The sequence below is a fragment of the Achroia grisella genome, unplaced genomic scaffold (genome assembly GCF_030625045.1).
Source record: "Achroia grisella isolate CSIRO2021 unplaced genomic scaffold, CSIRO_AGI_Agris_v1 utg821, whole genome shotgun sequence".
In the NCBI taxonomy this organism is placed as follows: Eukaryota; Metazoa; Arthropoda; class Insecta; order Lepidoptera; family Pyralidae; genus Achroia; species Achroia grisella.
In genome coordinates this window covers 3005466-3033232 of record NW_026713035.1, presented here as the reverse complement: position 1 = coordinate 3033232, position 27767 = coordinate 3005466, and the positions used below count along the sequence as shown (strand labels likewise).

The 27767-nt window shown below is 30.1% G+C and overlaps 1 protein-coding gene across 1 annotated transcript in view; it reads left to right on the top strand.

Moving 5' to 3' along the window:
* Window positions 1-27411, top strand: part of LOC131852042 (neuropeptide F-like) — a 42650-nt gene extending 15239 nt beyond the window's left edge. The window contains exons 2-5 of the mRNA XM_059202622.1: window positions 702-861; window positions 18001-18120; window positions 22671-22719; window positions 26943-27411. Coding sequence (XP_059058605.1) covers window positions 710-861; window positions 18001-18120; window positions 22671-22719; window positions 26943-26987 — 366 coding nt within the window. The 5' untranslated portion in view covers window positions 702-709 and the 3' untranslated portion in view covers window positions 26988-27411. The remainder of the gene's footprint in view (window positions 1-701; window positions 862-18000; window positions 18121-22670; window positions 22720-26942) is intronic.
* Window positions 27412-27767: the final 356 nt, after the last annotated feature.

Sequence of the window (27767 nt, the reverse complement as noted above, 5' to 3'; positions counted from 1 at the left end):
TGGTACATTATAGATATTATTAATAAAAAAAAATAATAAGGACATGTAATACCCCGTAGGGTACAATTTTTTTTTTTTTTGACAATTCACACAGCGCCACTAGACCTAAGTTAAGCTAGTTAAAGCTTGTGTTATGGGTCTAGTACCCATAGATAACTGATACAAATACATAGATTTTTTTTCGTAGATACATACATATAATACATAGAAAACACCCAGACCGACACAAACAATCATACTCATGAATACAAATATTTGCACGTGCGAGGAATCGAACCCGCGACCATCGGACGAAAAGCGGTGTGCTAGACCGCTAGACCACCGAGGTCGGCGAATTATTATATCTGTATATTACATTTAAGGGTAAGATATGGCAATGAAATTACAGACATCTTAGTCTTCTGAAATAGCAACGTATGAATGATACCCAATGATACAGGGGTAATGGTGTCGTAATGCTAGGTAACGTTTACCGTTTACCTGGGCCGTTTAGCTGGGCCGAAGAAAGTTTTTTTAAAGAGAATTTCAGCCACGCCTTTTACTCATGCATTCTGACTGAATATAAATTCCGAAAGAGATGTAAAACAAAAAAAAATATGATAATACGAAAATGTTTACAATAAGTTCCTTTGTATAAAAATTATATTTCTATTTACATTTATCAGCTATGTTACAATTAATATTATTTTCATTACTATTAGACTCCAAAATGATGAGCAAGAGGATCGCTGTTGCCGTTGCCGTCGTCCTGGCTGTAATCTGCCTGGTGGAAGCTAGGGAGGAAGGTCCTCATGACATGGCAGACGCTCTCCGCATGCTGCAGGAGCTGGATCGTCTGTATACTCAAGCTGCCAGACCAAGGTAAGAGTTTAGACCAAACTTAACAAGTTTCTCAACTCGTTTATCAATTTGGTTATTCTATGTGATGGATCTTTTTATTTGTATTAATATTATGAATGCGAATATTTTTATCTGTCTGTTTGTTGCCTTTCACGATATAACTACGGAATATAGACTAATCAAATTTAAAATCCAGTACAGTATACAGATTCAATTGAGAAGAACTGACAAGAACCTTAACTAACGTCTACATTAACAACTTATGTCTAACATTACATACAATTTTAATTAAAAATTTATTCTACTATGACGGAAATAAGCTAACTTTTACAAAAGAAATAAACCTCAAAGTTTATTGAAATAAAGAATCTCACAATCATGAAACTCAAAGTCAAATTTCTTTAAGACCTGTTTATGCCTAGTCTTAAAATGGTAACAAATAGACCGATAGAGATGCTTTTGCAGCTATAATTTTGGTATGGATAAACAATAAGTAATATATAGATACATTTTTAGGAGCAACGCGTCGGCGCGAAAGGAAAGAATTGAATTAAGAACACTAGTCTATATTAGTTGATAGACTATTTTTTTATTGATAATGGAATGGTACACATGTCTGCACTAACGGTTTACGCTGGCGGGGCACCAGTGGAGGACGATAGGATGAGAATGAGGTCAGGTCAGTTAGCGTACCGTGACAAATTCACGAGGACGACATTCTGTTTGACGTTGCTATAAGTGAGAAATAAGGTTTTTTAATGGATGATACCCCCTACTGCGCTAACATATACGCTGGCCGAGCACCAATGGAGGATGATAGGATGAGAATGAGGTCAGCTAAACCAGGAATTTATCACCATGATTTCCAGGGGGAACCGCGTGGAGATCAACCTGACATGGTACATTGCTGACAATAGGTTCATTAGTCCACATTACTAATAATCCACTGTCTCTCCCAAAATTGACAGTCTATTTACGAGCATTATTTAATGGGTAATCATGGAATGGTGCACCTGCCTGCAGTATACGCTGGTGGGGCATCAGTCGAGTATAATAGAATGAGCACGAAGTCAGGTCAGTTAGCTCGTACCGTACCGAATTAACCAGGAAATGACGCGACGGTTTCCAGAAGAAACATCGTGGAGCATAGTAGTGTTTTCATATATATGTAGGTATATACATATGTTTCAAACCAACTATAAATTAACAATGTCCTGTTACTTAAAAAATATACATAGGTAGTAAGCTTTTGATTAAAATAATACAAAAATAACTTATATAGCAAAAAGATTAAATGAACTAAAAAACAAATGAAATTTTGGTTTTTACTCTATTATTCAAATAATAATTTGTTACGTTGATATTTGTATAAAAAAATTTCGGGTAATATCTTTGTACTCTACCTACGCTCAGAATAAACAAAACTTGTAAAATTATACAAATTACAGATTGTATGTAGTTAGAAAGATATTATGAGAGAAACAAACAGAAATTGCTACAATTAAAAATTCATAATTTGAAGTACAATATTAAGTGTAATATCTTATGTTTCGTAAAGTGTTTAACAACAATCATATCATTATTTCTCATAGCTGCCGTTGCTGTACTTTAAATATTTAAAAAAATAAACACTATGTATTTATGAGGTCATGAAAATAAATTTGTATATTTATTAAAGGAAAACTAAGGATGACTATATACATTATTAATAAATTTAAAACAGGCTTTCACAATATATATATATATAATATTGTAAATTTAGCCTATAATACAAAATTATATATATAAAAAAATGACTTATTGTTATTCTGAAGATTATTACCATATGGTAATGATCTTCTAGTAACATTTAGTGTATATAATATTTCAAAAATTCATAAATTGAACTAATGACCTTATTTTTAATTAAGTTATTTTTAACTTAAGTAAGATATTGTTATTCTGAATAAAACGCGTACAGTAGGGATCGATTGCTCTTCTATTTATTTATTGTTACTATGGTACCTATAGTTGATACTTTTTACAAGTACGTTGTATTTATTAATCATCTAGCTGTGGATTGACATTGTAGAAAACACGAAACTTTGTCACTATTTTCGTAATATATTAAAAGTATGTCTCAATTACTGCATTTTAATACAACAGTTACATAATGTGTACTATGTCAATTTCATTCAGCAATGATAAATAGGTTCAACCAACATGACAATGTTCACGTACTTGTATTTATAATGACTAATAATATCTAACATTAAAAGAGTAGAGAACAGATTTTGTTATAAGGATTGTAAAATTAGGAACCGCTTCACCGATTTCAAAAATTCTATCACTAAAATTTATGAGTTCCATTCCAGTGTAACATATGTTAATATATACAAAACTCACAAAGTTATGAACACCCGGGCAAAACCGGGGCTACTAGTTATCAATCGGAAAAGGGGTATCTGAAAAATGTATTCTTTTGACAGATCCCTTCAACATTGGGGCGATTCCAGTCTATTTTCAATATTGTAACGAGTTTTCACAATACCAAATGTATTCATAGGCTTGAGGTACGACAGCAAATTATAAAAAATCCAACTTTCGTTTGTATTCAATATTTCAATTGAAAGAAAATAAAGTAGGTACACATATCGCGATTATTTTGTTGGGAATTAATTTGTGTCCACAAGAAGTGACTTTGCAAATATAATAACAAAGTTTTTCAGAGCTACGTAGCTTAGTGGTTTACACGAAGTTGTAGACTACAGAGGTCGTGAATTCATATCTGCCTCATAGGAATAAACTTATATTATCAATTTATACAATCCGGTGTCTGGTGATGTGATCAATCACCGACAATGAACCAAATTCAAAGTTGTACTCAAAAGCGAAATGTTGAGGAATTTAAGTATTGTGATCACCAACGTAGGTAGTTAATATTTAATGTCACGAAGGTTGATAACAAATTTTGTAAATGAGGCATTGCTGCTTGCACTGCTCTAAGTATTTTGTACTTATGTATATGTAGGTAAAAAGTACGATCTACGTCAGCCATTTTTGAAAGTTTTAAGATCATTCGCTAAGATAGTTTTATATTTTTGAAAAGGGACTGAAAATTAACCCAATAAATAATTTATCGGAAAAATATATTACCAAAGTTACAAAAAAAATTACTAATAAATAATATAATTATATTTAATTTTAGTAAAGTTACATAATTATATTAAGTTTTAAAGTTTACGTAATCTATACAATTTTATTCTGATACGTATATTTAAGATATATTTTATTTTTAATTTAGGTACTTGTTTAAAATGAATTTGATGTAGGTAATATAAAAATGTAGGTGCAAGCAGTGGTTTTTATTAAACAATAACAAACTTATGTATCGTAATAGGTTGATGGGAAATTTTGAAAAAATAATATTTATACGAACTTCGATATTTTGAAAATTTTTACGAATTTATTTGAACTATTTAAGAGTCTTTTCTCACTTTATATTAAATAAATAAAACTCGGGTAAAAAAGATGACACATATCTAAAATATGTCAAATTGCTGAAATAAGGGCACCCTTAACTGAACTACAAATTCAAATTTTTGCTATTAGACGTTTTATGTATAATGGTTGAAATGTTATTGTTACAAAGGAAGATGCATTAGGGGTAGATAAATCATCTGCGGGCTAAGGCACTGGGCATTATCTCCGTTCCATATCAGAGGTTGCTGATGGAGGCACTTTGTTCGACACTGCATCTGTTAGGGTTATGATCGATAAGCTGATCTGCAAGGTTCTCTGCGCTTTGAACGATCTTAGATATTAAACCGGCGAATTTGTTATTGGTGTAATTTTAATACGTAAAGTAAAAATATTGTACCTACTCCTTTAGACTTTCTCTGCGCTTTAACTGTCTTAAAAACTTAGACGAAATTAAAGAAACTATTTTATGTGTTTATGCATTAAATTCATAAATGTCATCATCATCATCATCTTAATCAGCTCAGTCAAGAAATTTAAAACTCAACTGAATTTCTTTTTTTAAAACTATTTTAGTTACATTGTTTAATTATATAGGCGTCTGTCTAACGTTAAATGAAAATCCTGTGCAATTACTACCATGTACTGCCACTGAAGTAATCGTTTAGTAAGTAGGCTTTTGCACAATAAATATGGCTTAATAAGTGTCTTAAATTTATTTAAAGGTAATTATAATTATCCTTTAGTATCTTTATGTATTTTTTTATATCAATTCACACAAGAGACTCATTGACTTCTTGTAAACAATTCTTAGAAACAGCAAGTTTATCTTTATATCTATTATTAGTGTTATGAAGCAATTCTTTAAGCAAGCTATTAAACAAGAACTTCTTACTATCACATAATAACTGGATAGTAAGGATACTCAGTTTGACAATACTTTATTAGACATAGTAATTAAATAATATTGTGGCCGATAGAATGTATGGACTATATGCGTGATATTAATCCAACAATTTATAGAAAATTGTTAAATATGTGCAGAGGATTTGTATATTATAAAATGTAAATTGTTAAAAAAAAAAGGCCAATTTACATTGCAAAAATATTTTTAAATGCTGCATCAATTTTCGCTATAATTGGTTGGTAAAAAGTCAATACTGTACGATGAAGTCATATGTTGAAGCAAAACGAAACGTTAGCGCCATGTATATTTGTCCCAGCGCCATCTAGTTACACTGCTGGTATCATTGTCGGGACATTATTCTCACATCCCAGAAGCTAAATCACAGAATATTCACTGAAATATCCGACACTAGATACAAAGGTTGTAAAAAATGAGTAGTGCTGTAGTATTCTGTAGTCATTTCGGTATAATTTTCCCATAAACAGATATCATGCCATACCATATATGCATACCATCACAATAAATCGTCAGTCCCTATTTATTTAAAAAATACTTAATCACAGTATAAAAAAGTCTGCCGGGTATTCATTAATCTTTGATAAACACTTGAGTTTATAAGAGACAATAATTTAAAAAAGATTTTTCTTTTTCGACTTTAAGTCTTGTCCTGAAATTAATCAATATTGTAACATTATAATTAAACAAGAATAATATTCTAATAAAACAAATTTTGTGTTTAATGTGCTAAAATATGAATTTATTGTTTAGGCATTTACAAAATCTGTATTTTGATGTGCGTCAAAAAAGCAAAAGCACAATAACCGGAATGAGAATGTCTATGTAACGTCCAAGAAATTCCAATTTCAAAAATATCGTTTAGAACTCCTTTGCTTAAAGTCATTGTACTATTTTGTTAGAAAGAGTCTCAAAAAGAGAATTTATATAAAGAAGAAAATTAAGTTTCAGCGCCATCTACTAAATAGCATAAGTATTATGTAGAACTTAATTTCTTTAGTCATAACTATGTAATATTATGTTATCTCTAATTATAATTTAAAATCTTACAGATTTTGGTTTACGGGTTTTGTTATATTACGTAATAGTAGTGTATATATGATCGCCATTCATCATCGTCATTCAAATTTATAAATACTGAAAACAACGCTAGAAATATAAGCGGTTGTGTTTTAACGTCATAGGTACTCTTTTGTTTTATAGCATGGGATCATTATTTCTTTAGACACTACTTGACTATTAATAAAGACACCAATGGATTTTTTATTTTTTTTATCTGTCTTTAAAGGACAATTAAAATCGTGATACTGTTATACAATTTAATTATTAAAGTTATATATATTATTAAAGTTATACAATCGTGATACGTGATACTGATAAAGAGTCGTGTCGTATCAACAACTAAAGAGATTGATGGAAGATCATGGGAAACGGCAAGAGCTCCACCGATAAGAGCGCGGCTCTTAAATTATGACTGAAATAATTATTTTCATTTATTATATTTATTCAAACTTAATGCACAAATACAAAGATAAAGGTACATATGACGGACTTAACACTATAAGGCATTTTCTCCCAGTCAACCATAAGGCAAACAAAGATTAGTTAGTACTTAATTATAAATATTATTTTACAGCTGCTCATATTTAATTAAGAAAAAATAAACTACTGATTTATAAAGAATTTTGAGAGGGTCATCATAAGTACCTACGATTGACGGAGTGACACGTTGACAATTATTGATTTCGTTTTAGGCAATATTGTAGCGGAAATTATGAAATGAAATTGGTGTTGATCGACGTATATTAGGTATATGTTCTACAATATTGTCTACATATATTAACATAATAACTAGAGAGAGAGTGGGTGTTTGTATTAGAAAGGAAAACTCAGGAACAATTGCATCAGTTTGAATAATTCTTTCACTGTATGAAAAGTATATTATCTGTATGTATGTCTATTTTAATCTCGTAGTAGTCTACGAGAAAATTTACACCTATCAAATTAGTTATATATAATTATTTGACAGATGTAAATTTTCAAATAATGTTACCAGCTATAGTGGTGTAACAATGATATCGATTTTAGACGAATTTTAAATTATAAGTTTTCTAATAATAAAAATAAAACAATATTTCTGAAGAATAAAACAACATATTTCTTTAATTTACTTACATTACTTTTTTCGTATTGTTTAGTTTCCTTTTGTCTAAATATGTATTTTGTTTTTATTTATCTTATGACTTACATACCAAAAATGGAAATAACACCCTAAAACAATAAGATTAAAAAAAACGTATTTGTTGTGAAAAATTTAAATCCAAGTATTGTGCTTCTGCACATCATCCTTTTATTTAATGTGTTACATTTTAGAATAAGAAAATATTGCTAATTACTTTTTCTAAAGTATGCCAGTTGCATACTGGCATCTGCATAATAAATAAATAAAAAATGTAATACTTTTTATATACGTTCCAGTGAAAAGAAAATTGTATTGCTGTAGCATATTTACGAGTACTCTTAAATCCTCCAAGTTTTAATCTTATTTTGGAAACTTGGCTATGGGGAAATGTCACCCAGTTACGCTCATCCTCCGAATGAAAAATGAAAACTGTAAAGTAAAATAATGTCTTTACAGTAAACATAGATACAGTATTTAAAGTAAGTTGAAAAGGAAGTGTCAAGTTATGTTAAAGATCATGTTTGATGTCTAGCGCGATGGTTATCACCTCATCACTGTTGCGTTATATATGATGTGATGAGGTGTCGCTACATAATTTATTTGTTTATTGTAGTATCTAGGTAGTGAGTATACAGGTGGAATAATTGTACTAATTATTATGCATTAATAAGTTTATTAGACACTGTACTATATGGCTTTTGAGTAACGCCTACATTTGACGCGGATTCGTAACGTGGACTAACTTTACACTGAACTTAAATCTATGTTATTTGGAGAGGTACTAATAGAAGGGACTCGAGTATTGATAGAAATATTACAAGTGTAGCCACTGATGCAATTAAAACTATATCTTGAGTGAAGTAGGCATTGTACATATCTTTGTGGGTACCCAGTCTAACGTATTTCAGCCTATAAGAAATTTGCTTTGTAAAGGTATGTTGGTTAAAGGCAGTGAAATTATAGAGTAAGAGGCGTAACATTTTAGTCCTACGGAATAGCAACGCCGGTATCTCCTATGATACATGACGATGTAATATTCGTGGTGCTATAAATGTATAATATAGAAGCAACGTTTCATTGTCCGTTTTCCTATTAATTAGAAAAAGAATCATAGATTTCACCTAATTCTTTCTTTTCTTAAATTAATTTCTGATGCTCTTGCTACTAGGAATGGTACCTATCATGAGTTACCATTCCTGAGGACTGAGATAGCATAAAGTACTTAAATGCTTAAAAATGATTGAATTTAAAAGTCAACATATTAAGTATATATATTGATATAACAAAACAAATAACAACAATGTCGTAATAATATAAAATTAACAATATAAGTACATATAAAATAAGACTAACAGGCAAAAATAAATTTCGACAATTTTATTATTTAAAAAGTCAGTTAAATTGTAATGTCTTTAATTTATGTTTTAAAGGAGGGGTGGCTAGCTCTCACTCCGTTCTTCATTCCAGCAATAAATCTGAGAATTTAATAACCTGATTACATAATTATTAGTAATTTAAAAATAGACTTTAATGACTCTAATAAAATGAACAACAATAATACAAGGCAACCTAATACATAAATAATATAATCGTTTCTTTGTTTGTTTTAATATTGTATTTTTTTGCTCGCACTTACGGAATGTTATTTATAACATATTTAAATTGTAATTTAAAAGTGAAAGTAAAAATAAATGTCCTCAAAGTAAAATATTCAAACTGAAGCGAACTCCTTGATGGAATTTATATAATAATTTTATGTTTTATATCCATATTTTTTGACATATTCTTTTTTGTAATAATCTATCATATATCGCTGACGTATTGGTTACGTTTTAATTGTCTCCGTATTTTTCCTCACAATACCCTTGTTACCTCTCACTCCACAGATATAATAGACAAATTATACATATACATATACATATATGTCTGTTATTTATTGAACGTAAATATAGAAGTATTTAAAGTGTAGACACATTTGTCCGACCCCTCAATGTAATAAAGGAAATATTTACCTCATCTGACACACATATTAAAGTACTTGACCGTATTCTATACACAATATGTGAGACATGTCCGTCTATTTCACTATATTAGGAGAATTCAGACTCGGCTGATAACGTCGCTGGATTAACTTTGTACGAGCGAAGTTTCCTTTAGTTTAATATAAGGAAACTCGTAAAGTCGCTCTACAAACGTTATTGTTTTTCATTTACAGTAAATAGGATGTATAAATTGTTATTTCTATCACTTGGTCAGGCATAAAATGTGTATTTTACTATCATGCACCGGAAGGAAACTGTAGGAAATTGTCTACATTTGTACTTTTGTCACACTTATAAATTCTTCTTAATGCCTTGATTGCATTTTGTTATTTCTATCACTTGGTCAAGCATAAAATGTGTATTTTACAGTCATGCACCACATGGAAACTGTAGGAAATTATCTGTATTTGTATTTTTGTCACACGTATACATTCTTCTTAGCCTAGATTGCAATTTTTCGCAACAGGTTACAGGTTTAAGCTTGGGTATTGCTCTTTCAAAAAAATGTTGATTAACTTTAAATTTTTAAGGTTTTGTTAAACCTTAAAAATTTACTTTTTTTTAAAGTTTTGTATTTAGTGTTGTAGCATTCTCTCCTCAGTCAACCTTTGGAAAGCAGTGATACTAGATTGCTATTTAGCAATAATAATGCGTATGTGAATAGAAACCGCCAAATAGCAAAGTTCATATGATTTTAATAAACCTTTGCTTAAGTAACAAAATAAACCAGTCACGTGACTTCAATTATGAATAGATAAACCGTCTCATATTTACATAAATATTTTTTAAATTTACTAGTCCAATTATAAATTCTTTTTAAACGTTTTTCATTCGTTATTATTATCATTTATTTATATAACAGTCTATAAATTTATATAATTGTATAGCTGAATATTATTTGTTTTTGTGATAGTTATATAATTGTACAGTTGAGTAGAGTGGTATCTGCCTCGCCTGTACTTACGTAACAATGACAGATAAGGCTTCGGAGGAAATTACAGCGTGTACAATCATCCTACGTCGTTCTAACGTCGCTCGGCCTTTTGGATGGTCCTTTGTGGCAAAATTGTGAATTGCATTGTAGACTACGTTTTAGCTAGAATGTTCTTTGACTCGATAAATGACAGTTGCAGCGGTACGAAATAGGACTGGCGACCTTCGCATTTGAATTTAGTTCTAGTAATTTCTATTACACTGTTAGCATTTAGTGTTTAGTACAAACTAAGTAACAGTATATTATCTGTGGTTTTACTAATAAAATATTTTCACTCCTGTCAATTAAAGATAAAAACTACCAAGAAAAACCCTAGAGTGGATTACAACACAGACCAGAAATAATCAGGCTGTTTGTAATTTAATTTTTTTGAAACCGCTTTTCATTAGCATACATACCGTAGGATATATATATTATAGACACTATATATAATATATAATATATCCTCCACTTTTATTCAATTATTTATTTTAAAACAAATATAACACTTTGAATACTTAAAAAACAAAATTGTTATTTACTTTCTGCAGATCGATATATAACCATATGAAATTACTGTGTTATTTCCGTTTCAACATGGGAATGCAGACACTTCCGTAAGTAGACCCTTTCAAACGTATTGTTGGACAAGTAATGATAGTTTCAACAAATATTTCATTCCTCAAAGGTTTCGTGGTGAAACTTTAATCTCATATCAAATGTATTCGGCTGAGATAAACGTCATCTAGTTATGTATGTATGAATGTATTCCTTTGTCTTTTATATTTTTTTTATTTATGAACATCATGTGATAACATCACATAATTGATTTTTTAATAGGCTCGGTGGTCTAGCGGTTTAGCACACCGCTTTACTTTTAATGGTCGTATGTTCAGTTCCTCGCATAGTATATAAACACAAAAAATACATACTTAAGCATTTATATCAGTTCTCATTAGAGAGCTTGTGTTATAGGTATTAAGCTATAACAAGCTAGAGTCTAGATGCCGTTGTATGAGTTGTCAAGGGATATTATAGGCGACGGTTGCTACTTAAAATCGACTACATTAGTATTCCAGTTAAAAAGCCAGTTGCATTTCAAGTCAAAGTCTACCTCAACTTTGCAATAAGTCATCTATATAGCTATATCACAGCCTACGGATTACGGCCTCGGTGATCCGGTGGTTAAATACACTGCCTTATTTCCGATGGTCGCGGGTTCGATACTTCGCACGGCACAAACATTTGTGTTCATGAGTATGATTGTTTGTATCGGCCTGGGTGTTTTCTATGTATAATATGTATTTATTTACGAAAAGAAATGCATCATTTATATCAGTTATCTAGTACTCACAACACAAGTTTTAGCTAGTTTAACTTGGGTTTAGATGGCGCTGTGTGAATTCTCCTGAGATTATTATTATTATTAATATTACATCAGTCTTATCCATTTGAACCACCAATCTTACGAGTAGCTTGCTGTGTTAGCTGTATTTTGGTTTAAAGATCAGATTAGGCAGTAAAATTACAGGATAAAGAACATGATATCATAGTCTTATGGAATGGCTACACGTTGTAATATGATAACATGATGTCCGTAGTGCTGTTCATATATATAGTTGACTTTTACCAATTACCATCAAATGGGCCGTCAGCTTATGGTAAATGTAGTCTCTATGGCAAAGGTAGTCTCGAAGAAATTGCTTAGCTATAATACCGTCTTTTGTATCAGATAATATATATTTACTGTTTTAATTATTTTGTATATTTGGTGCAATACAGAGTATAAATTAAATGAATCTATCATCCATAAAACATTGCTTGTTTCTTTTTTGTTAAAAGAAATATTTTTCCATACGTATTATATTAAGCTTTAATAATATTTACTGTAAACAAGTAGCTGCAAAATATAAGGTCTCTTTTTAATTAGATATTCATAGCACGACTGAAAAATATCCGTCGCCCTTTGCTTGCATCGCAAGTATTTCAGTCGTGTATTAGAAAATTCAATGCTTTTAAAACTTGCTTTGAGTGCATTAAATAACACAAAAGCTTTCTCGAAAGACGACAAGCGTAGGATTAACAATTTGAAGCGGATTTTATAAAGCTTATTTTTGCTATGTAGGTAATTAATTTGAAACGGCCACGCCGTCCGTTATTTTAAAATGTATTTATAATATTAAACTTCGTTTCGAATAGAATTAGTAATTAGAAAGCCAGTATTTTGTTTATGCTGTGTTGTTAATTAATTTAAAATATGAATGCCAAAATTTCAGATTTTATTTTACAAATACATTATGTCGTTTCGATTCAGAATAGCATATAAGAAGTAACTATTTTATATAATATATGAAATATAGATAAATAATTTAAAATGCAGACGCTTCAATTACAAATTTCATTTAAAAAGAAAAGATTTCTTCACTTCCGCTAAAATTAGTATTCCTCCAACATCGCTTTAAATTCAACAAAGAACCCCATCTAATAGGGTCTTCCTGTGTGTTCCTTTGAAGATATCGTGTAGCATAGTCAACATCATGGCCTAGTAGTTTACTACTCCGACTTACGTTTAAAAGGTCGAGAATTCAAATCTGGATTTTACAAAAAACTTTCTGTTAATTTATATTTCTGGCTGATAAAGGAAACACTGATAACTCAAAAAAACAGAAAGACGGCTGTTTGTCTCCTTACTACGTAGAATTAATATAAACCCAGCAAAATATGGTCAAATGTTGCGATTATTATGTCGGAGATTATATAAATGTTCTCTTAACACGTCGTACATAATTATTAGAATAATATGTAAATGTAGAGTTTATGCAGTTTTTGAAAGAAAGAAAGAAAAAAAAGTGTTATTCAATAACGCTTTAACAATACAACTAAATAGATTAATTATTGGTGCACAGATAGATCCAGGATAGCAGTCATTTTATTTTATTATGTATAGTATTATACACATAAAAATATATAATCAAATTGAGAGCCCTTCTATTTACTGTTAGGGAAATTCAATTGACTTTTGTAAAAATGGAATTATTCTTTTTCTGTAATTACTTTTTATTATATTAAATCCTTACATTTGTATTCATGACTACGTTCGTTTGTTTTGCGCTGAGTGTTTTTTTATGTATTGTAAGTATGTGTTTACAAAAATGTATTCAATTTAATTCTATCTGTTTTTTTTGCTCATTGTAAATGCTCTACACTCTACGTAGTCGGGAATAGATAGAATTTCTTAGGTATCTATGGGTATTATATATATATAATACAATACAGTATTAAAATCTCTGTCATAAGCGTTCCTTCATTCATGAAATGAATGAATAAATATATTTTTAGGTAAGTTTTATATTCCATAGAAAAGTTACTGGGTTCTTGACTGGCATAATTAATTTAATGGAGTCACACAATGCTAAAAAGTTTCTAGATATTATTCATTTGAAATATTGCTTTGAATTATTAAAACTACTTCAATATAATATTATATTCAAAAACTGTCAATGTCAAAAATGTCGAAGTTGGAAATTTAAAATTTCGCCATTTATAATATTATATAGAGACGGGGTGCAAAAAAATTTTTTAATTATTATAAAAAAATTAAATTCTATAAAAAAAAACATTTATAGTTTATATAGAAACGCCGCATATATAATATTTTTTTTGTTAATTATGTATAAAAATACATTAAATTTATAAAAAATGTGTTAACATTAAACGCTAGTATTATTGTAAACGGTATATATTAAAATACATTTATTTTTTTCGAAAGAGTAAATTCCATGCATCTATCCATCTTTTTGTATTTTTTATTATAGTTATATTTCGATCACTGTATGACCATTAGTATTTATAAATGTGTGATCTTAATATTAGTGAATTTTACAATTGAATTTGAAACGTTACAGTGTTAAATTTCCTGTTTTTTCACTATGACTCAATATATGACGTACAGTTTTTGAACTCGTAGGCAATATAATTCATATTATTGACGACGTAATTCGTTTTTAATTCCAAATTCAAATAATAAATATAAATAGACACATTAATTGAGATCTTTAATATAATTTTAAATTTAGAATCTCAATATTTGTTCAGATAAATCATATTTATTATATGTCCAGGAAATTCATTGATTTACATGTATGCCTCATTATTGCGTATGATAATCACTGTGCTGTAACAGAGTAAAACTGGGAATATCTATTTACATTAAGATAACATATGGATAAGTGTCAAAACTATACATCCGTCCAAAACCAATACTGATATGTTGATATTAACGGTTCCGTGCACTAGTTAATGAGTTGTTCGAGTGTTCAGCTAATTAGCCGACACGTTGAAGTGTTAACGTTATTATCGCTTGTTAAACTTTATCTAGTGTAAAGGTTTATATTTAGATTACGATGCAATACTCACAATATGCAATTTAATAATATTATTCACATTTTTGCTATAGTAATGTAAGTACAAAGATGACGTATTACAAAGATTGAAGTGGGGATTACAAAGTAACATTATTATCAGTGGTTTGGATATTTTGATATTTTTACCAGATTTACAAACTTAAGATTCAGTACCTCTGTCTGACTAATTTCAGCTAATCACACCTAACCACAAGACTTGTAAATTATGTTTCAGTTAGTAGGTGAGTCAGTCATTTTATTTTTTATTTTACCACTAATTCCGAATGTATATTTCCGACAAGAAGTTAGAATAAGAAATTTTATAACAAGAAGTGTTGTGCAATTTAATATACAACAATATGACAACACAATAGTAATATATAAATAACTTATAATGTTAACATATAAGATAACCTTCACCTAATTTAGCTGATTCTATGACAATAAATCTTTATTACAGTTTTCTTACATGGGTTAGTCAATGTATTTGACTATTGTTAATAGTCAACGTCCAGAATGGTCCGCCGATCGATCCCCTCTTCAATTCAAACGGAAATCCAAATTTCGACAGCCTGAGCCGAGTTCTAACTCCTAGCGGTGCCCTCAAACTAAAATTGTATCCGTCAGACAGGACTTGGCCTTCAGACGCTCCATAAATCCTTTCGTGGGTTTGGACTGCCATCTGAGCCGTTTGTATCGTTCAGTAAAGCTATAAAGACCAGCTAGTTAAAAAAAACTCACTGAGAGAAAGTTTACTGCCATCTCTCTAATTAATTTCAGTTCTCAGTTTATTATTAGCGTTACGGTTATCGGAATAAAGTCCTTTGTTATCAATTTGAATTTCGCAATCCTGTTATATTTTTATATAAAGACTTCTTGGAAAATAAATTTAGATGGTTTGTTAGCTTCCTGTTTACTATAAATAGTAAGGACAAAAACTTTCACGTGTCCCTATATTTTCATAATGATATCAATCCTCAAAAGTTTCTATGACGTTCGACCAATAGATATTGTTATATGTAGAGAACAAACAAAAATAACATTATTATCCTTCTTGTTATTGTTTTCGTTGTTTTTGCTGCTAGATATTGTTACCTTTGATTTAATAAGCCTGTAACCATTGCTGATAATAATAACTAGAATTCGTTGAATGGTAATTAATTTGAACTATAAATTTGAACGTTATTAAGGTTCTATTGTCAAAGATTATACTTTTACGTGTATGAGTCAAATACATACATGGTAGTGTGCGTAATGTTTTTTTTGTTTTATTTCTTGTAATTTTTATGAATACTTAATATAAATATTAGCATTCTGTACTCCTTCTCTACATAAACTATTAGTGTCCGAAATTTTATACTACTTAGTCCAATTAAAAAAAAAGAGATACAAAGTTTTTGCTTCACGTATTAATTTTATAATAATATGCCGTCATGCCTATTATCCCAGACGGGGTAGTCAGAGGCATTGTCACTGTCACAGATGAAGTGGTTTAATGCAACTATTAAAATGCCCACTATACTCGGTATACTTTGAATCCAACGTGAGTGAACCTCCCGCCGCCTCTCGGAGTAAACTTTGGTTTGACTTCAGTTTACATAATAAGAATATCAAAATAGTTTGTTAGCTGTTTATCATAAGATAACGTGATATCATGATAACATGAACATATTATGTCTTAGTCTTAGACCATTCTGTTATTTTACAAAACGAACTTTTTTTCAACAAGGGTATATTAAGAGTCGGCCACGTGCACTTGACACTCCTAATGTTTTAGGCGCCCGTAGGCTACGGTAACAGTTTACCATTAGATAGGCCATACGCTTATTTGCGCCATCATAGTATAAAAAAAACATCGTTTACTTTGTCCGCAATCACTAGAAATATGTTGTTGGAAGTCTATTTTAGGAGTACCCCTATGTTGGAGTTACTAAAGCAAACGACTTAGGTATACCAACAATTATAAAGTTTTGTGATATCGAGTAGTAATAGTTTTAAACGTTTCAAATCCATTTTTGTGGATAAAATCTAAAATTATTAATGTAATTGTTATATAAATTAATCTAATTAATGTATAAGTTAATAAAAGTTTCAAGTAACCGAAGAACAAACGACGTTTGGAAGTTTGATAGTAATTCAATAATTTGTGAGCTGATTAAATTAATAAACAATAAAATGATGAATTAGAACATTAGCAAATTGTGTAGGTTGATCTGGGACATGTTTAATGGAAGATGCCCATCTTTGAATTATTCAATCACAGAAGTTATTATTCTGGATGGTTTCACATTGTTTTAAGTAGCTTTTTTTTTATTTAGTAGATATAGATACAAAAATAAATAATTAATAAGGAGAAAAAAAAGCAATTATATAATAGAAAATGGGTTTGACATTAAGAAATAAGGCGGTACTAAAATAACTTTACTTATTAGTTTTTTATTAACTCATTCGTCTTTATTGTTTGAATTATTACCACCCACATAATGTAGATAAAAATACAAATCGCATCAGTGAAATTATACAGACAGACAGATAAGAATTTTATTTATATCTTCAGTACACACATAAAGGTTACATTACAAGCAGTAATAGTTACAGGCAATAAGAGGCATGTCATTAGTTCTCTCGAAAGGCAACGCATGAGTGGTAATACGAGAGTCCTACCTAATTTACAACCTCCTATAGGCACGGCATCTAATGCATCTATGCTGGAATCTAACAAGTTGTCATCCTATTATTGTACTAACGACTATGTACACCTATATACAGTATTTAACACGTAAATTTACGTATCTACTAGAGAATTACAGAGATCGTCATCCTATGGTGAATTTACAGCCGTTGAAACATTTTGAATATGTCTCGGGACATCTTAATATGAAATAGGGCCTGGGATAATATGAAAACGTTTATTTCAAGTGATTGAATTGAATCTGGGACCTCATTTGCGCCATAATTCAACACTAATAACATCCAATATAATATAACACGTGACAAATACATTGAAAACTTTCGATACGTTTCCTTTGCCATCATTTTCACAAAAAAGTCATTGCAAATATGCCCTTTTAACTAAAACTGAGACTACATACTTCCTTCATTAAAATATCGTATCTTGGTCGAAACCAGAGCGCAGTGTTGTGAACAGTACTTTGTTATCGATATCGATATATTGGCAGGATTGACCGCCGCGATGTTGCGGATGGAGACCGCGTCGACCCAGACTTGTTAGATCGCGCGATGCGTCTGATCCAGCTGCAGAATCTAGACCGCATTTACTCCTACCACACCCGACCAAGGTACGATCGATGTTGCCCGTCTATCATCGATATTGCATATCCCTATTCGATGTCTGCATGCTTCACTTAGATGGTCTCTATACGGTCGGTTTTGTCCTCACATCCTATATAATTCCAAATTACCCTGTGAAGATAACACCTTTATACCACACCTGCTTTGTTAGTGTATCATTTCTCCCTCTGAATGAGGAAAGAAACTTCTACGTGTAATTACGAAGCCAAAATAAATTAAAACAACGTAAAGAAGAGTACCTACATGGAAATCTATATTTAACGTAGTGTAGGAGGCAAAACAATGGAATCTATTTATTTTTAAACTACTCGCATTCGAAACGACGATTCATTTTAGTTGGACTTATCAACTGCACATTTAAAAATAAATTCGATGAGTTAACATTCGATCCTAAATAGAAATAGAAATCAATATTTCTTTAAAAAAATAGTATAGTTAGTTTTGCCACAAATGTAGGTTTACATTCGTTATGTTATTTCATATTTAAATGTGATCCCTATTTGTTCTTGTAATCCAATATATAAAATTTGTAATTTGTCATTATTATTCCAAAAAAAACAAATATCAACTTCAATAAATGCAAAACGTACGATAAATATACGTACAATAATGCAAAAAGTATCATAGCAAAACTATTGCAATAATAACATAAAAATACTGTCCGACTCTCTAAAGGACTAGGTACCGTGACGTTCAAAAGTTACAATGGAAATTACCATTCGATAGGGATGATAGGGTTATTTACTGGAAAATACTACAGACAGGTCATTATAACCAAAAAATATTAATAGCGCCATTTAAATTTACCTGTGGTGCCATCTAGTTTGCACAAAGTGAACTAAAATGATGAAATAATTATAAATCTTTTAAATAAGTAAAATGATTATGACATGACCTGTGATGTTCTCTTGTTTTCGTAGGTGTGGTATAAAGAATGAATCAAATATAACATACGGCGGAAAGTATGTGTCTTGTTACTATTGTCTATGTCTTGTGGTGTTGCGAGTATTTGCGAGTTCTATAGATTCTAATTACGTAAACATTGAAATTACAATGTTTATTACATATATTATTTGTTTAGAATATATATGTCTAACCTAATCTGTTATTATTGGTGTTTAATAAATGAATAAAGTCTGAGTTTTATGAAATAATAGATAAAAAAACCTCTATCTCCGCTACTTTAGGCGCCAAACAGCTTGATTTAAAAGTTGTGTTTCCGTTAAAGATTGAAATGAGATATAGTGGTGAATTGTAGGGTCCAGAAGGTTCGAGGATTCAAAACCATGACATTTTAATCCTCTACATTAGCAACGAATAAAGGAAACTACGAATGTCTCATGATACCATGATTTCTTTAGTGCTGGTCATGTATGTAGACGATGGTCGTCTCAAAACGTATTTTCTTTCATGTTATTAAATTCGCCACGAGGCAAGCTCATAATAAATTAACAGATCACAATGAAAACATAGTTCTAGTATAATTTATATTTTATGTATACTTGGCTGTATGAAATAAAAATATGGAGGAAGAATAAGAAAAATGTATAAATAAAGGTTGTTCGCACATTATAATACTGTTATTTGATATTCGTTCTATATAATATATAGTATTCACTTAAAAGAATATTTTAATTACAGGATTGTGGGGCTGTCAGGTTCTTTGCCATTCGAAATGGATACAAAATTATAATAATTATGAAGTAATAATTTTATTGAATATCGAAATTACATAAGTTACATAATAATACAGTCATATTATGTAACTCAGTTGCTAATAAATGACATTTAAAACATTGTCAAATAATGGTAAGATATATGAAACATTGAATAGTTGTAGTAAAATTATTGGCAAGGCACATTTATAGTTATCAAATTGATTTCTTAATCTATTAAAACGTGAATTATTAATAACAGTGGCATAAAAGTATATATATGTATGTCTTTAGTATATGTATGTATATGTCATTAGTTTTCGTGAAATAACGTATGAAATGCCTTACGTAAATTTACCGATGCTACCAAATAATGTACGTTGGTTGCTTGTACAAATACTAATATAAAAATAAATTAAATAATATTAATAATTAAATAAGACGTAATAAACTTCGTTCATGTCGAGTTAGCTCTTCATTTTTAATAAATCTTATTTTTCGTATATAATTTTCCAGTGAATAAATATATATTTTGCTATTTATAAATATAAATAAATTTACTTATCACGTTTATGGAATTCTTATTAGTTTTCAATAAATAAACATTAATATAGGCATATTGTCATAAAGCATAATTTGATATTATCGAGTGGAACTATCGGATCCTGACAAGATGGCACTTAAGGAAAACAATAATGTTGTTGAGTAGACCCAAGTCAATTGTGGAGATGCAATAGTATTTCTTTTATGGACGAATAAGGAATGTACCTTCGCCTGTATAAACTGCATACATTTGTGTGACACTAGTGGAGGATGACAGTATGAGAATGAAGTCAGTTCAATTATCGTATCTTGGGCAATTCTTAAGGTATAAACCAAGTTGGTTTCCAGGGAGGATGGAGGTTGACAAATGTTGACTTGTTGTTTGTTGGTTAGTATAATTCTACTCACAATCCTCTTCCCCTGACCCCGATAATATTAATGAGTTGTTACCATGAGCTAACCTGATGTAAAGTATGCAGTTGGACACCAAAAGTAAAGTATTTACGCTTGTTCTCTGTACTTGAGTTTGAAGATATGTAGTGAAAAAAGTGATAGTCAAAAAGGGGCGATGACGTAAATAGTTTTTATTTAGTATGAATGACAAAGCATAAGGTGTACAATGACATTATAAATGCATTGGGATCGGTGGTACCAGTTCCCGTCTATTAAGTTTGTTTTCGATTTTTCGGTCGGTCGATGATCTGTTATCTTATTAAAAATGAAATGTTTTTAAACTTGTGTAGGAAGCGTTTTAAAATAATATTACGAACTTTATATTCAAGTACTTTAGCTCACATTGATTACTTGGTAATTTAAAAATTGGCGTTTAAGAAAATATTTTACTAATATTATTAGACTGACACGATTACAGTTCCTTAACATGAAGTACTTATGATTAATAAGTTTATCTTTATTAATAAGAACTGGCAATATACAAACATTGCTAATAAAAATATTAATGTTCCAATTTTAATTTGAATAAAATATTGTCTGGATATTAACGACCTTATTCTATATTTTAATATGTTCATAATAGGATTGTCTTTTTTATATTTATCGAAGCTGCGCTTTAATGCGCTTTAATGAACTCATTAACCTAACAGGGATAGAGAATGTTGTGAAACCAATCTATTCTTTTTTATATTGAATCCGAAATTCGCATTTTGTATTTGGAATTAATTATTAAAAACAACAAATAAATAAAATATTACATACATAAGATATGCTTGAAGGCCTAGTTATGAAGTAGAAGGTGTTAACTGCAGATTTAATGTTATATTCAGTTCACAATCTTATTATTGTTTTCTTTTAAATGTAACTGTGTAACTAATTTCTAATTAAGTATTACGGAGATCATGAAGCTTAAGTCTTGTCGTTTAAAAACCTTTTTGATTTTGATAGCGTTAATATTTTTATTTTTATACGTAATCAACTAATCGCATTCCCGGCAAGATTAACGTATTTAGTCTAATGTGTATTTAGGATTTTATAACATAATTAATAATTTAAACATAAATTATTTTGAAGTACTGCCTTTGGTACATTTCTTCATAAAAAGATCGGATACATATTACAACACAGCATCATTGTTACTTCTATTTTTGTACATTTTCACCTTTTTATTTCGCACTTTCTTTCTGGCCTGTAATACTGGACAGAGATAATTTTTGTCTGTGTTTTGTGTGACTGGTTACTGACTGATTGGCCATACAAGAGGTTTATTAAGTTTTTTACAACGCTGCCGTAGAGACTGGGTAGTGTTTTATTTCGGCTTTCTTTCCTTGGTCTGGTGTTTGGTTTCCCTTTTACATAATCTTTGTTATATGTTGTTGCCTTTTACATAATCCTAAGTGTGAATAGAAATGGTAACTTATGGTAATGGTAACAACGTTGTGCTTGATATTGATGATGCATAGAAACTCAAGAAAGATAGTAAATTTTTTAGAGCGGTGCAATATTGATTATATATTTTTTTTACGACATTAACTTTTTAAATTTGCTGTGTAAACTCTTGAGATGGATTTATTCATAGTTTTTTTATATAACAGTATTTGGATCATACTCACACTGTCTTACTCCCGTTGGTGGCTCAATCGCGGTCGAGGTAAAAAAATGTATTCATGAGTATTAATATTCAAATAGGGCTGGGTGTTTTCTATGTACATAGAGAACAGTATTGTAAATAAATTCCTACATACTCCTGTCAGTTGTTTTGTATCCATGGAACAAACTCTGCTGAGTTTGAGACTAAATGGCGTTTTTTGCCCTGGGTTATAATTTCATATTATTTATTTATTAAAATAAATAATGATTTATTTATTGTTATATTTTGTTCGCAGGTTTGGAAAACGTTCGGATGCATTCACAAACTGGGCTAAGGACGTCGAGGTGAGTAACTACTTTCAATTTTATCACCTTCAATCTTCTTACTTTAATTTAAGTTTCGAGCCAAAGTTTTCAAGCAAATGAGCTCTTTCGAAATTCATTAAGCGAAAACGTACGTACTAATTACCTTATTTGAATCCAATTTTATTGTATTATTAATTTGTTAAACTTTCGAGACGTAGATAATACGTATAGAAAATACTAGCGATCCTCCCCATTTTGCATGGGTAGAAACAAAGATTAATTACTTAAAGACAACCTACATTTTGTAGTAGATAAATAAGGTAGATTTCCTAAATGTTGTGTGCTTATGTAGAGATAAATACATACATGAAATAGGTGAGATTCCTCAGACTCACCTATTGCAGCCAGCAAGTAGCACGTTTTTTAAACTGTGTTGCGATTGATGGGCGAGATAGAGCAGTAAGATACAGAATAGTAGGCAGGACATTTACTCTGTGTAAGTGTATCTTAATTCTGTGCCTTGTGTCTGTCATCCGGAGAGGCAAAGCGTGGTATATAAATAAAATACCAAATGTGTGGTATATATATATATATATATATATATAAGCCATTTGAAAGATATCATCATCATCATCATCAGACCACTGCAGTCCACTGCTGGACATAGGCCTCTCCCAAGGCATGCCACTGGGCATGATCTTCAGCCCTTCTCTTCTAGTTGAAAGATATATTATTCTCTAATGAAATAAGCTATGCGTTTTGTTAATGTATACAAAAATCGTTGTGAACAAACAGCTATAAATCGGGGCTAGTTAGTAGGTAACATATTATAAAACTCTTTTCTCGTCATATAATAATATACTATTGATTTTAATAAACTACAATAGTGAAATAAAACTGACTATAATCAACCATAGACTACGCTTCGATTTTCATCTTTCATCCAAGTGCCTATTCACCGAGCTGAATAAATGTATAACGATTTATGTGACGAGTAAATTATTCATCCCTCAGGGTCCTTTGATAAACCAATAAAATCTGGTGTAAATCCCTGGATACTGGCGGCGATACTTGAAAGGTTATTGGCGTAATATACACCTCTTCATATTGTGCTTTATAGATCTGCGATAAATATCGGATGGCTCTACATATAATATATTTATATAACTGCATAAAATTTAGTTAAGACTACCTTCTGCTCACAACATCATCCACATTACATTAATAGATTATTTATTATGTAATATTATTTGACAGCCTCGATGGTCTAGCAGTATCGCACACCGTTTTAGTTCCGATGGTAGTGGAGTGGGTACGAATCCTTGTACGATGCGTACATTTGTATTTATGACTATGATTGTTTGTATCGGTCTGGATATTTTCTAAGTATATTATCTATCTATTTACAAAAAAATCTATGTACTTGTATCTGTTGTACAGTACTAACAACACAAGCTCTGCTTAGCTTAGGACTAGATGGCGATGTGTGAATTGTGAAACTATAATTTATAAACGTATTTTGTAATATTAGAAGTGATAATTAAACACGACCCAGACTTTATAAATATTATTTCTATTTATTATTCGTAGGTTTCAAATAAATTTAAATACTTACACTAAGTAATGGATGTTAGAAAATAATTTAATAAACCGCTTCAAAGGCGATTTTGTGGAGGCGTTTAAATTTTCAGGATCTATATTAACCTAACTTAACCAACTTCAAAATTGAAAAGGACCTTAATTTCACTATTTTTTTTTTAATTCCGTCTTGTTTATGAATTCGTATAGATTTTGATGATATTTCAAAGCATATATTTTAATAAAAAAAAGTTTATTTCTGTGGGTCTATTAAAATATATATATATTTTTTTACTTTTATAGTTCTTAGTCGTTAGTATATTATTCGTTGCCCATCTCATAGTCTTATCTTTTTTAAAATAGACAGATGATACCTGTATAAGTTATTGTTGGAAAATTTTACAATCTCTTATTATTAATCCGATAGATAAACGAACCTGAAACCTAAGATTCACTAATAATAACTCCTCACTTACGAAGGTAAATAGAAGGCGTTAACAGTATTAGTTCATCGTATCATTTATTTGTTTTCGAGATTAGCTCGGACAAACAAAAACGAAATTGTCAGGTTTCATAGATTCTTGTATGTATATTTTAGATGGCCATAGATGTATGGATGAGTACAGGATGACAGGATGATACCAAAGTTAGGTCAGTAGGTCCTTTGTGGCGAACCCATCAGGACTTATCCACAGGGACAACGTGGAGATCGATTTAACAAGGTCTGCCAGCAATAGTCCCCATTTCTCAGTCCTTTTATCATGCGAATGTGTTTGAATTTCATCGGTTTCATTTTGAAGACCAGGGGGGTTTCCTATAGTTCTCATAGAGCACCTCTATTTTCCGTTTAGAACGACCCGCGAAAAAGAACCTCTCGAACAGAAACCTCAATATAACCTAAGTATTTATATTTAATATGATAAAGCGTAATAAGAAATCCACCTAAATAGAATGTTGAAAAGGTCGTCATGTATAAAATAATAACACAATTACTCCTTAAAATATTTCTCATAAATACTCACATATCTATATAGAAGTATCGAAAAAGATGTTAATAAAGAATATTATATATAATTTAGTTATTAATAATATTAAGAAATTTATTTTACTCAGCATTCCACTCACGTAGATCATAAAATAATTTGTATTCAAAATTGTACTCTAATTATGAAATTTATTGAATACAGAAGACGTGGCACTTTTAATTTAATAGTCATCATATGGCGCCGACAATAAACTTTATATTTGAAGAATTATGTAATTAAATTTGTATTAATTTGTTACCGAGATTGTGTTACATATGAAATACTAATATCTTATATAAAACCCAGGACAATTCAGACAGCACTATGTAGTCATAAGATAAGCAGAGCATGTTAAATCAAATCAAATCAAATTAGGAATATTTTTTTCATGTACGACATTTTAGCAGCCTAATGTCATATCAGCCGAATGTAAAATTTTTGTATTAATATTTTTGTCCGTACCGTCCAGTTCAATATACAGATTTAATTGAGAAGGACTGGCAAGAAACTCAACTGAATTTCTGTTTTTAAAAACCATTTTATTTCCATTGTGTATTTATGTAGGTGTCTATGTACGTTAAGTGAAAATCCAGTGCATTAACTACTATTGCTATCGTTATTTCATATCGCACGTCCGTTATTCATATTGTGTTGAGGTATATTCATACCTCATTAGTATTTACTAGAAAACTGATACTAGATACATTTTTTGTAAATAGGTTTATAGCATATATAGAAAATACCCAGATCGATACAATTAATGATACTCAGGAATACAAATGTTTGCATTGTTCGAGGAATCTCACCCTTGACCACCGTAAATAAAACGGTGTGCTAGACCACTAGACCACCAGACCACCGAGGATCCTTTATATCCCTTAGGTACCTATAAAATGGCACTGAATATAGATATATAATTAATGACGAAATAACCCTGGATACACAATGCTATTTCGTTTTAAATTAAACAGAGTTACTATTAAATTAAACAACTGTACAACGAACAGAGAGAATTTATACTATTTTAGTATCAATTCTCTATAATAGTATATCTATTATTAGTACCTTCTAAGTTTGAACGAAAAACAAAACACTTTTTATTAGTATAGTCACTTCTTGTGATTCTATCACGTCATTTATAATTCAAATTCAGTTCAAATTTCTGCTTTTTTCAAACGAATGTACAATTGAAATTTACCACACAGTTATTCACATTTAGTTATTATGTATATTGTAAAATAACTTTAGTATTAATTTATAAAGTCATATTTTTATACCTACATGAAATGCAAACAAGCTACCAAGATGGTAAGTGGTAAAAGTGACAGCACTATGGACATCACGTGTCATGTTAATCCCTTGGTACCACTCATGCGTTGCCATTCTGGAGGACTAAATTGTCATTTTCACATATATTTCACACTTACTTGGCATTTATTGTTGTATTCGTATAATATATTTTTTAATTATAGCCTATATGTTATTCTTGATATATGAGCTATATATCAAGAATATTTATTACTGTGAAGTTTCATCAAATCCGTTCAGTAGTTTTTGCGTGAAAGAGTAAGAAACATCCATTCATACTCACAAACATTCGCGTTTATAATATTAGTAATATTAAACTAGACAAATAATAAACTAAATATTCTGTTTCAGAAGCCGGACTTACCAGCCTGGCTGACTTATGCCAGAAGGAGATGAGGGGTGCAACAGTACGGGATCTATCATAAAAATCACAAATAAATGTTCGTGAACAGTACCATTGTATACATTGTCGTGCCGATAAGCTATTTAATAAATAGATGCCGTTTCTCTCAGTTAAATATCCCACAGTCTATTATATATCTATCAATTTATACAAAACCTAAAACTCGATAGAGTATAAACTCCTTTTCTATCTTTTCACCCGTCAAATTAAGGTTTTGTAACATTATTTAAAATTTCAGTGTATATTGCAATAAGCAATATATTTTTGGACTTAGAACTAATTTGGTGTAATTTTATGAGTCATTAATAAATTATTACGTGCTCGTTTTTATTCTTATAGATCGTAAGTTATATCATAATAGTATCAGAAATTGTAGTCGTTCAGAATATCATCTGTAACTCTTTCTTAAATAATTACGTATTACTACCAACTGTTATTTTATTTAATTACAAAATTCTATCACTATAAGATTTAGTTTTTTTTTATTTAAATATTAAAAAAAATTTATTTCGAATTTTCTTAATGGATCACAATATTTTCATTATATTTTCCGTGTTATTTCGAATAGTATTTCATGGTAAATAAACTGATTGTAGATATATCTGTGACATCATTGTAATGTTATGAATACAAGCAATTGAGAAAACGTAATAATTAATTGTTCGTTTTATTAATTTGCCCATATTTTTATACCCCTCATATGAAACTTTTTGAACGATCATAAAATATATTCCTACAAATTATATTCTATAAATATTACCCCATCTAAGAGA